The sequence below is a fragment of the Arvicanthis niloticus genome, chromosome 3 (genome assembly GCF_011762505.2).
Source record: "Arvicanthis niloticus isolate mArvNil1 chromosome 3, mArvNil1.pat.X, whole genome shotgun sequence".
NCBI classification, from domain to species: Eukaryota; Metazoa; Chordata; class Mammalia; order Rodentia; family Muridae; genus Arvicanthis; species Arvicanthis niloticus.
This window is the reverse complement of record NC_047660.1, coordinates 72,725,449-72,737,945: the sequence shown is the minus strand read 5'-3', so window position 1 is coordinate 72,737,945 and position 12,497 is coordinate 72,725,449. Positions and strand designations below refer to the sequence as shown.

The 12,497-nt window shown below is 43.7% G+C and overlaps 1 protein-coding gene across 1 annotated transcript; it reads left to right on the top strand.

Annotated features, from left to right (window-relative positions):
• Positions 1–5,039: 5,039 nt before the first annotated feature.
• Positions 5,040–12,129, top strand: Ptgdr (prostaglandin D2 receptor). The gene is made up of 2 exons (XM_034499025.2): positions 5,040–6,156; positions 11,144–12,129. The coding sequence occupies exons 1-2, from the start codon at positions 5,317–5,319 to the stop codon at positions 11,372–11,374; spliced, it is 1,071 nt and encodes a 356-aa protein (XP_034354916.1). The 5' UTR covers positions 5,040–5,316; the 3' UTR covers positions 11,375–12,129.
• The last annotated feature ends 368 nt before the right edge of the window (positions 12,130–12,497 follow it).

Here is a 12,497-nt window from a genome sequence, read left to right as displayed (position 1 = left end):
AGGCCAGATAAAATAAATAAAGTTGTTGGTTGAATGGTTTGGCTTGTGGAGCTCTGCCCCATCCATCTATCCATCCATCTATCCATCCATCTATCCATCTATCCATCTATCCATCTATCCATCTATCCATCTATCCATCCATCCATCCATCCATCCACCCATCCATCTATCTATCCATCCATCTAACCATCCAAATGTTCATGTCTTTTTGTCTGTACATATATGTGTAGGTATATGTGTACATATGTAAACATGCATGAATTCTTGTGGAGTTGATTGTGACAGATGATAGGGCCTGGCCAGAGTGTGGGTGTATGAATGCATACATGTCTGTACATATTTGCCTATATAAATCATTTTGATTCTTTTTCTTTCCTTCCTCTCTGGTTCATAAGAAGTTACCTACCCAGGCTGGCCAGAACTAACTCCTCCATTAGGGTCCCTGAGCTCAGTGTTGATGGTTGGTTGTGAGCCTCCATATCTGTATTGGCCAGAATCTGGCAGAGCCTCTCAGGAGACAGCTGTATCAGACTCTTGTCACTTCATGGCATCAGCAATAGTGTCTCAGTTTGGTCTCTGCATGTGGGATAGATCCCCAGGTAGGGCAGTCTCTGGATGGCCTTTCCTTCAGTCTCTGCTTCAGTTTTTGTCCCTGTATTTCCTTTATATTTCCTTTAGACAGAAGCAATTCTGGCTTAAAATTTTGGAGATGGCTGGGTAGCCCCATCTCTCAACTGGGGAGCCATGCCTAACCTCTGGATATGGCTTTGACAGGTTCTCCCTCCCCTTTATGGGGTATTTCAGCTAATGTCATCCCCATGGGGTCCTAGGAGATTCTTGCTTTCCTGGCATCTGGGACTTTCTGGTTGCTACCCCCAGTTACCCATCCCCCATTGTTACACAGCTCTGTTCAATCTCCTGGCCCTATGTACATCTCCTCCATCTCCTCCCATACCTGATTCTTCCCCTCCCCCTCTTCTCTTCCTCCAAAGTCCCTCCCACCTTCTACTTCCCTTGATTATTTTGTTCCCCCTTCTAAGACTGAAGTATCTACTCTTTGGTCTTCCTTCCTCTGGAGCTTCATGTGGTCCATGAGTTGTATCATGGGTATTTCAAACTCTTTGTCTAATACCCACGTATCAGTGACTACATATCATGTGTGGTCTTTTGTGACTGAGTTACCTCACTCAGGATGATATTTTCTAGATCCATCCATTTGCCTGAGAATTTCATGAAGTCATTGTTTTTAATAGCTGAGTAATATTCCATTGTGTAAATGTACCACATTTTCTGTATCCATTCCTCTGTTGAGGGACATCTGGGTTGTTTTCAGCTTCTGGCTATTATAAATATGGCTGCTATGAACATAGTGAAGCATGTGTCCTTATTACATGTTGGAGTATCTTTTGGGTATATGACCAGGAGTGGTATAGCTGGGTCCTCAGGTAGTACTATGTCCAATTTTCTGAGCAACCACCAGACTGATTTCCAAAGCGGTTGTACCAGCTTGAAATCCCACCAGCAATGGAGGAGTGTTCCTATGTTTCCACATTCTTGCCAACATTTGCTGTCACGTGAGTTTTTGACCTTAGCCATTCTGACTGGTATGAGGTGGAATCTCAGGGTTGTTTTGATTTACATTTCCCTGATGATTAAGGATGTTGAACATTTCTGTAGGTGCTTCTAGGCCATTCGAGTTTCCTCAGTTGAGAATTCTCTGTTTAGCTCTGTTCCCCATTTTATTTGGTTGTCTGTAGTCTAACTTCTTGAGTTCTTTGTATATTTTGGATACTAGCCCTCCATTGGATGTAGGATTAGTAAAGATCTTTTCTCAATCTGTTGGTTGCTGTTTTGTCTTGATGACCCTGTCCTTTGCCTTACAGAAGCTTTGCAGGTCTCATTTGTTGATTCTTGATCTTAGAGCATAAGCCATTGGTGTTCTGTTCTGGAAAATTTCCCCTGTGCTCATGTGTTTGAGGGTTTTCCCTACACTCTTTTCTATTAGATTCAGTGTATCTGGTTTTATGTGGAAGCCCATGATCGTGTGCTAGTGAACTGGCTCAGGGGTTAAGAGCACTGGTTGCTCTTCCAGAGGACCCAGGCTCACTTCCCAGAACCCATATGGCAGTTCCCTACTTTCATAGTCACTTCTCAATGTCCTCTCCAAAGTAGAGGCTTAGGAAATCCAAAGATCTGCAAGCCATCCTACACTCATGATGTGTTGGTTATGCAAGTGCAAACAGCTTAACTTCTCTATGTCTCTTTTTCCTTATTTGAATGTGAATAATGGGAGCTTCAGTGGCATGATTGGTAGGAATGAAGTCATTGACTTACATCTTATAGGGCCTTACAGAGCATGGGATTAACATTCTAGGTGCACAGCAATTGGCCTGGGGGAATTAAAAAACAACAACAAACAAAGCAAACAAAAATATCTTCTGCATTCTTAAAGACATGTGCCACCTCTGCCCACCTTTTTATGTATTTTAATTAAAAAAATAAATAATCTTATTACTGTGTACTTATGATTCTGGAGAGCATACTGTGTGAGCATGTGGAGCCCAGAGGACAACTTTGTGGAGTCATTTCTCTCCTTCCACCTTTACGTGTTTCCACAGATTAAACCTGTTTTGTCAGGCTTGCATAGTGAGCACCTTTACTGGATGAGCCATCTTTGCAAGTGTTTCTAAAGCATGCTCAAGACAATTGATCCTTCACTTCAAAAAAATTGAGATCTAGAGATGACAGGCTTCATGGGTAGAAAAGATGAGACCCAGTCCTCACAGCAACCTCCTAAGCCCTTCCGGATCAACGGCCCTGTATACCACTCACATGCTTGTCTCTAGATGGTCTCTAGCATGAGATATTTTCACTGAAAGTTTCTAAGACAAACAGAAACTGGGCCTGCTTACTCTGAAAGCTGACAGAAAAACATAAGATTGTACTGGTCACATGACATGTTTGACTTCCCTTTCTAGTGGTAAAAGCCAACAGCCCTCTCCTCAGCCTCTCAGAGGGAGGAGCTCAAGAAGGTACTGGATGCTTGAACAAATGGTAGCTTCATAGCTCTACAGTGATGTCATTTGATAGGGTTCCTAGGAACATGGACTATTGACGCTGATGTTTTGCTGAAGGCTGGGTGGACAGCAGCAAAGCAGGCAGGAAAGGCTCCAGGAAACCCTGGGGTAAAGGCCAGCTGAATTAACCAGGAGGAAACACGTGCTTTCCTTAATTGTACCCATTCAAACCTTCAATCTTTGAAACACATGTGTAAACTCCACCAGGTTCCCACAGCTCATATTGAAAATATGTTTGTTTTTAACAAGTGATTCACATGGTTGGGCTCCCCACTCCCTCTGCCCTGCACTCAGACAGCTATAGAGAAGTAGAGAAAGGCACCAAGAATCACATGGCTATTCTTCAGGAGCAGGACAAGCAATGTTCTGGTAGAATTCTTCAACTGAGTTTATTGAATCACCTCCAGATATTATCACAACATGACCTCAGGGAATAGTGAATTTCTGATATTGGTATAAACTATGAATCTGCCTTGAGAAGAGACCCCCACCTTCTTCAGATTCTGCTGCCATTGGCCATAGAACTTCCTTCCCCTTCCATTCTATCATGTGCACATGGGACTAATCTAAGTTCATCATTATTTTCTAGAAGATGGGGGTGAGAAAGAAGGCACAAGACATAGAGTTAACCCTACACAGAGCCTTCATAGTCAGTGTACCCTGAAAGGCTTGATGTTGCCCAGCATAGACAAGGCCCCCCGTGTTAGTTTTACTGTCATTATTTTGTGTCAAGCACTTTTAAAAAATTTTTTTCTCAGCCTCACAGCAATCCTGTGAGGTCAAAGCAGTCCGATGCCCTACAGAAAAGGACACTAAAACCACTTCAACAACTAAAGTTGGATCACTAAGCCAGAATCCTAGGGCTCTCTGTAATTCCAAAGCTTGAACTCTTCCTGCCCTGTGGCTTGAATTGTGGCCAGACTTTCATCTAGAGGCAGCTTGTCTGCACACTTTTCAGGATTCTGTATACAAAGCTAAGGGCCCTGCTCTCTCCCTGACTCCATCCATCAGACTAGGTAGAGAGCACCCCAAATGAAATTTTTTATGACAAGGAATAATATGTTGCTTATGTAATTTGGCCCGAATTATCACTCTAAAATTCCAAGCTGGAAGCCAGTTTTTGTCCAAGGATACAGAGTATCAAATATAGAAATTCCAGTTAACTCTGGCCCCCTTTTTGATACAAGAAAATCACTGCCAGAAGGATAGAATGAATATTCTCCAATAGTCACAGACCAGAACAGTGGGAATGCCCTAAAACAAGGCTTATACTAAGTTCTGGTTTCAAATCAACATTGAAATTTGCAGCTACCTATCAGCTTAAAAACAAAACAAACAAACAAACAAACAAACAAAAAAACCGAAAAACACTTTTCCTCAAATAAAATTGTGGCAACCAAGACACTAAGGACTTCTCAGGCATAGTCTACGTCTTGACTCCATATTCCAAAGGCACCAAGCAACCAGAACAGACGGTGCAATACGGCAGTCAGAGCGGTTTCTGACACCCTGTTCAATAGCACCTCTTGGTTTTCCATGTGCAGAGAAGGCTGCCCCTGAAATTTGCTCTGCCTCTTGGGGGAAAGGAGCCACGGAAACAGACAAGTGTACTAAAGAAAACCCTGATTCCTGGTTGACTCTGCCACTTCCAAAATCTGCCATCTGAAGCAGATCCCCTAACTTGTTAAGGCCCCTGTTTCCTTACCTCATCATTAATCTCCACATTGCAGCTATCTAAGAAAGATCTGGAGCCCAGCCTCCAGAGTGGCGGAAATAGTAGCCCTTTCTCAGGCTCCCTGCTTGGCTTATCTCCAGAGTTCACGACCACCACCGCACTTGGCTTTCTTTCTCCCCATTGGCTCCTACTCGGTTCCCCTCTCCATTTCTGCAGTTCTCTTGCTTCCTCTGAAGGGTCAGCCTTGGACTCTCAGATTCTGGGTACTTTCCCCTTCTGACTCTGGGTAGAGGTCTCTCCTTAGGACCCTGTGCATCTGGCTGAGTTCTTAGCAGAGCTGCTTCTAGCTCTGCAGCAAGATACTCACAGGGGTGGGGTTCTGCCCTCCTCAAGGGTGTGACTAGGGAGCATAGATAGGAGAGCGGACTGTGAACAACACCCAGCCACCCGCGGAGCTTTCTCTGCTGTACAACCTCTGTGCCCTAGCTGAGCCCTGAGCAGCCTGGCGCTCCTTCACAGCTGGCCTGGCTGCAGCCTTCCCTCCAGCCAGACGGGGCAAGGGCTATGAACGAGTCCTATCGCTGTCAGACATCCACCTGGGTGGAAAGGGGCTCCTCGGCGACGATGGGCGGTGTGCTCTTCAGTGCAGGGCTACTGGGCAATCTCCTGGCACTAGTACTGCTGGCGCGCTCCGGGCTGGGGTCCTGCCGGCCAAGACCACTGCATCCGCCGCCCTCGGTCTTTTATGTGTTAGTGTGTGGCTTGACGGTCACCGACTTGCTGGGCAAGTGTCTGGTCAGCCCGATAGTCCTGGCTACCTACGCGCAAAACCGGAGCCTAAAGGAATTGCTGCCTGCCTCAGGCAATCAGTTATGTGAAACGTTCGCCTTCCTGATGTCCTTCTTTGGGCTAGCCTCGACCTTACAGCTGCTGGCTATGGCTTTGGAGTGCTGGCTGTCTCTGGGACACCCCTTCTTCTACCAAAGGCACATCACCCTGCGCCGGGGAGTGCTGGTGGCGCCGGTTGTAGGCGCCTTCTGCTTGGCTTTCTGTGCGCTCCCCTTCGCTGGCTTTGGGAAGTTCGTGCAGTACTGTCCAGGCACCTGGTGCTTCATCCAGATGATACACAAGAAGCGTTCGTTTTCGGTAATAGGCTTCTCTGTGCTCTACTCCAGCCTCATGGCGCTGCTGGTCCTCGCAACCGTCGTGTGCAACCTGGGTGCCATGTACAACCTCTATGCCATGCACAGGCGCCAGAGGCACCATCCTCGCTGCTCCAGGGACCGCGCCCAGGCAGGCTCAGACTACAGGCACGGGTCCCTGCATCCTTTGGAGGAGCTGGACCACTTTGTGCTGCTGGCTCTCATGACAGTGCTCTTCACCATGTGTTCCCTGCCTTTAATTGTGAGTTGCTGGGCAATAAAGTTTGAGAAACTGGGACACCTTAGGCAAGAGCCCTGTGGGAACTTGTAGGGGGTGGGTTGGGAGGGCTAGGAGTTGCACCCAGGACCTGGGGATTAGAACCTGTGCTTAACGCCCCAGGAGTGAGAATTCCATACACAGTCCTAAGGTATAGCTCCATGTGTAGAAAAAGAAGAGGGAATGTCAGACAAAGATTAGACAGACGAATCCGGTGGTGTCTCTTGACCTCAGCAAAACCCTTTTCCAATTACAGACACCCTGTCCTTTCTGTTCCCGTTCCAGGAGGTCTCCAGTCACCTGTGTGCCCAAGACCTTCTTCCTCTATTTCCTCACCCCCCGCACACGCTATATAATATTTTATTCGATAGATCTACTCTATCATATATAGATTTAGTGGTGTTGGAAACGGACTAGTCGGGGTGTTCCTCTCTAGGTTTTGGCCTAGAGAAGAAGGAAAGGAAAAGGTTTAGTTTCTCTCAAGAGGATTATATAGGTGAGTGATAAACACAGATTTAGTTTTGAAAAAGCTCTTTGTTTTTTGGAAGCTGCCACCCGGTGGGGGTGTTTGGCAGTAGCCAAACAAGAGCAGCAGTGGCAGAGAGGTTTCAGGTGGCCAGTTGTTTCCTCACTGATGTGTGCCTTGATGGGTTTGATTTCTGTCCTGGCCAATGAGATGACAACCAATCCTACTCACTTGTGGAAATGAGAGGGTTGGTAAAGAAACTGCTGCTTTACAGATCACATTTGAACAACCACACTAATCAACAGCACCCAAATCACACCCCACAGGCCAACTCTGCCCTTGTTGCTGTTCGTTCTTGATACAGCCTGGAATTAAGAATAGTTTTTTGTTTTTTTTTACAAATGAATATTTGTAATCAGTTTGATAAAAGACACCAAAGATTTTGAGCCCCAATTAAGTTAAGCTCTGTTCAAATTATTAAAAGAATTCAAATCTTTTATTAGCCATATACTTTAAAAGGCACACAGTTATTGCATCTTTAATGTCAACAATAAAAACTGTAGGAAGAGATAGAGACACGACTCAGAAGCTGTCATTAGCTGCTTTTCCAGAGGGTAGGGCCCAATTCCCAGCACACACATCACCATCTGAAATGCCAGTTCTAGGGATCAGACACCTGCTGATGGCTCCACAAGAAAGAACTTGGCACACATGTGGTACACAGCCATACATGCAAACAAAACATCCATAGGCATAAACTAAGAAATAAACATTATGGGGACATGTTTTATCTCTGGTTCTATTAGTGTCTACAGAACATCCATTATTTAGCACCTTGTCCTATAAACCTAAACCTTTTATTCTCTGGGTCTTTACAAAATACCTCCAGACTAGTTGGAGCACACCTGTGCTGTGAGAAAAGTAAAGGGTAGCTAAATCCGTGTGTGTCCAGTAGCATGTGACGACTTCAATGAGAATAACTCAATAAGCAGTGTAAACAATGAAAAGAACAAGTCTCTAAGGGCATCTGCATTGCCCTATGGTGCTGTGAGAATTACAGGAACTAATACATTTGACAATGATCTTGTGAAACAATTTGTAAAGCTCTGGATAACTGTCACCCAGGCAGCATTCCTCTCAGGAGCCATCATTCCCTAGACAGAGGAACAGCACTGGCTGTTGGTCTGGATCAAGTTTCAGCACTCACTAGCTGTGGTAGTGGCTTAGTTACTGGCTGATCTGACCTGTTGAGGGATTTCCACACTAGTTCTATAGGACTGACAAAAGGTTTAAAATATCACACATACACACACAGAGACACACAGACACACACACATGCAGAGAGAGCTTTCTTTGCTGTGTGTATGAAGTATGTGCACGTATGTGTGTGTGCACACCCATATGAGTACAGACATGTGTATTCCATGGTGCACATGTGGAGATCAGAGGGCAACCTGGTTGCTGATGCTCACCCACCATCTTGATTGACACAGGGTCTCTTTGTTTGCTGGTGAGTGTGCCAGACGAGCTGGCCATTTCTTCAGCCCACATTGAGTGATTTTGAGCAGAAAATCCAAAATGCTTCATAATCTAAAACATTTTGAGCATTAAAGTCATGCTTAAAGTGGGAAAGTTCTACAACTAGAATCCAAACAGTGTGCCTGTTTCAAAATGTATAAAATGACACCTTCAGATCACAGATGTAAGAGACAGACATCTCATGAAAATTGTGGCTGTTATATTTGGAGGGTTCTGTTCTACAAGGTCTCCTGGGATTGCATATATTCCACATTCTGGGGAAAAACAAAAAGTTTTCTAGTTCCAAACAATTTGGAATAGGTGTGTGTGTGTGTATGTGTGTGTACCACAAAACCCAGTGCCTAGCCTCACAAATTAACATCAGTATCGTTACTAATAGTAGCTGTCATTTATATTATATATTATATATATTTATATTATATATTATATTATACTGCCTAGTGACTATAGTAAATTATTAGGAAGTCTGATCTCCTCAGTAGACTGTGTGCTAGTCTAAGGCAGCAGCCCTCAAACTTCTTGGGTTTTAAGGACCTCCTTTTTCTTTTTCCTTTTTTCTTTCTTTCCTTCTTTTTTGTTTGTTTGTTTTGTTTTGATTTTGAAGACAAGGTCATAGACCAAGCTAGCCTTAAACTCAGAGATCCACTTGCCTCTGCCTCCCGAGTGCTGGGATTCAGGAGATGAGCCAACACTGCCAGGCATCTAAGACCCTCTTAATACTCTCAGAATTTACTAAGGACCCATACAACTTGTATCTAAATGGATAGTATCTGAATCGATATCTATCATGTCATATAGTAAACCTAAGAAGCTTAAACAATGTAGTTACAGGGTGTTGGGGAGATGGCTGTGCTGGAGAAGTATTTGCCATGCAAATGTGAGGACCAGAGTTTGAATCCCCAACACCCTTTTAAAACACCACCAAGTTGGCAACAGAAACATTTCCTCAATGACTGTTGAATCCACCTGAGGGCACTTTTTCAAGAGAATGCTCTTTTCACATTCAGAATACTCTTATTTTTAATTATGTACATATGTATGAGTGCTTGCCTACACATGGATATATTTGTGCACACACACATGTACACACATGATTAAAAAATGTACAGAATGGAAGGAAAGAACAAATTCCCATGAGTTAACTTCTGACTTCCACATGTGAGTTATGACACCCCTAACCCTAAACATATAAAATAAATAAATATATTTTAATTTAAAACTATAAATTGCTTTTTAAAAATTATATAAGATCCATTCCTTTATCAGGCATTTTCGCATGGTTGGAATTTTGGTTGGAATTACATTTCACCACACTCATCTCTGAGAAGAAAACTAACAAATATATACCACATCTGTGAAATGTTTGGTTCTAAAATCAATATAAGGTTGTGGTCTGAGCCATATCCATTCAGTACATATCGGACCTCATCCTACCTACCCCATCCAGCACACTCTGTAGCTGAGTGAGACACACAGTGGGAAAACATCCTCAGCACCTGCACAGGCTCTAAGGGAGAGAATGGTCAAGGCTGACGGAGAGCTCGGCAGATTAAAGGGGCACCTCCTGGTTGAGAAAATGATACACAAATTAATTATCAAGTGTTTATAACATACCAGCTTTCTTTACACCATCTCATTCTGACTTCCTGAGAATCCTGGAAACCAGGCACAGTGGCCTTCCTGTAAAACTGGGAAAGCACATCTTCCCTGAAAGCCACATATCTGAAGAAAGGACTCTAACCCGGATGCTTAGACCTTTAGCCGCCATCTCAAAGAGGCTCCTAGAAGGGGTAAGATTTGAGTCGATTTGAAGGACAGTGCTGTTTGGCTGTTTAACCCATTTCCAGGTTTGTGAAAGGAAGACAATGACTGTCTTTACTCACAAGACTTTTCTAAGGAGAACATGAAAACCTTAAAAGACATAGAACAGTGCCAGGGAAGTGAAGTGTCTAAGTGGTCACTAGTCATTATTATTACTATTGGCATTATGAAGCAGGAGTGAAGAGAGACAGTGTCTGTACAGCAGCAATAGATCAGCCTAATGTAAAGCAAGTTCCTCAGGCTCTGAACGAAATAGCCAAGACCACTGACATGCAGAGAAGGGAGTCAAAGGCTAGGAGATTAGTTCTAAGAATGTGTCTTTTCTGAGAGATATTCCTGGGTGACCTTCAGTGCTCTTAACCACAATTACCCCTACTAATACTGGATTTCTGAAGTCTCCATTCGGGCCAATTTGTTTCATTGTGGATTTAGAGTCTAGTAGGCGTGGAATATTTAATGCCATAAGAAAAAGTATCCAACGTCAGAATGGTGGTCTGGGGTTGTGCCAATCTAGGTAGCAATGTGACCTGAAGGGCAGCAGGGAGAGTCATAATTTGAGGCACTTCACAGAGCTCTGAGGAAACTGCAGGGACCCAGGTGACATCAAGACATAGAAGGAGGCAGGACACAGGTTAAGTAGGCATCTATCTCTGTGTACCTCCTACTCCCACCTTATATAGAATCTACTTTAGTAAAAGAATCAGTTTACATGAGATGGCCAGGACTGTCATCTGGTCACCTCATGAATTTTAATGGTCATATTTCCTGTCTTTTTACTTCTATTCAAAACCCCATTCCACTGGTGTGTTTATACCTGTGGTAGTCACTGCTAAGAAACTAATAACAGTGGGCATAAGGTAGGCAGGGCTGAATAAAGTATGCATGTAAGGACACTAGCTAAAGAATTTGTGTATGGAAGCCTGGGGTCTTAGGAGTCCTGGAAACCTGAGAATGCAGAACAGCCTTGAGGTAGTCAGTCAGCTGGGTCTCCCTCATGTGCCTCAGGCTCCTCTTTTCAGGTGGCTCACCCACATCCATCAGCCATAGGGTGAGAATTCCAGGCTAAGACAAACAAAATAATGGAATTACTTCCTTCCATCAGCCTTTAATAGCTTTATCTGTGTGACGATTTTTCCTCCCCAACAGTATCGTGCCTACTATGGAGCCTTTAAACCTGTGGACAGAGCTGAAGGAGACTCAGAAGACCTCCAAGCCTTGCGTTTTCTGTCCGTGATTTCCATCGTGGACCCCTGGATCTTCATCATTTTCAGGACTTCAGTTTTCCGGATGTTATTTCACAAGATTTTCACAAGACCTCTGATTTGCAGAAGCTGGCACAGCCATTCCTGGCGAAATAATATGGAATCTACTTTGTGAGGGCTCTGCACGCCCTAATAAGCTGAAAATCCTGCACACATCCAAACAAAGAACCGTGGTTGGAAAAGCCTCACAATTTAAATCCTTAAAAGCTATCTCCCATAGGGAGCTGGAGAGATGGCTCAGCACTGAAGACCATCTACTTCTCTTCCAGAGGACCTGAGTTTGATTCCCAGCACCCACATCAGGTGCCTCACAACTACTTAATGCCAGCTCCAGGCGTCTGACACCACTGGTCTCAATGAGCAACTAACTGCACTCATGTGCATATAACCACATGTGTGTGTGATCACGGGCACACACACACACACACAGAGAGAGAGAGAGAGAGACAGAGAGAGAGAGAGACAGACAGAGAGAGACAGAGAGATAGACAGACAGACAGACAGACACTTAAACATAAATTTAAAATATCTCTCATAATTAAGACATCTATTTTCAAAGGTAATCAGTTTAACAATAATGTTGTCACTCTATCCATAAACCATTTTGGTCCATTAAAAAGGAATGTGTTATTAACAGCAACTAAAATTTGTATCTTCTAAACAATGTTAACAGTATTATAGCAACCAGTTTAAGTGTCTCAACATTTGTACCTGATGGTTCTAAATGTTTAGAGCAGTCTCAAGACCTATGGGTTGTTATTGGAATATGATAGGAACAACACTGTATGTTTGTAATTTTGTGGTGGGTATTCTTGATCAAGCCTAGAAATGGCTCACACATTTTTACAGTAAAGCCTAACTTATTTTGTATCATCGTTGCACTTTTTGGTGTTGTTTTGGTTTGGTTTTTTGTTTGTTTGCTTTTGTCAAATGACCTGAGAATAATCTGAATTATAGATACATTTCAGAGGAGTTAGAAAGCCAGATCAGGTCAGGCATTTGGAGAGACCATTTCAAGAGCTCACTGCCACAGGGGAAGACCTGCAACTCCCATGTAGTTAAATGAGGCAAGATGTAACTAGGGCCAACAACTCAAAGTGGAAACAGAAAACTGATCTTTTGAAGTCTGGTCTGGAGGCAGGGATGGCAAGGGGAGTCAATAATTTGCATGATGAGTCTAAGATTTTCAATTCAGGAAACCTTCATTTTCACATTGATGGATTCTTTGAAGAAGAGGA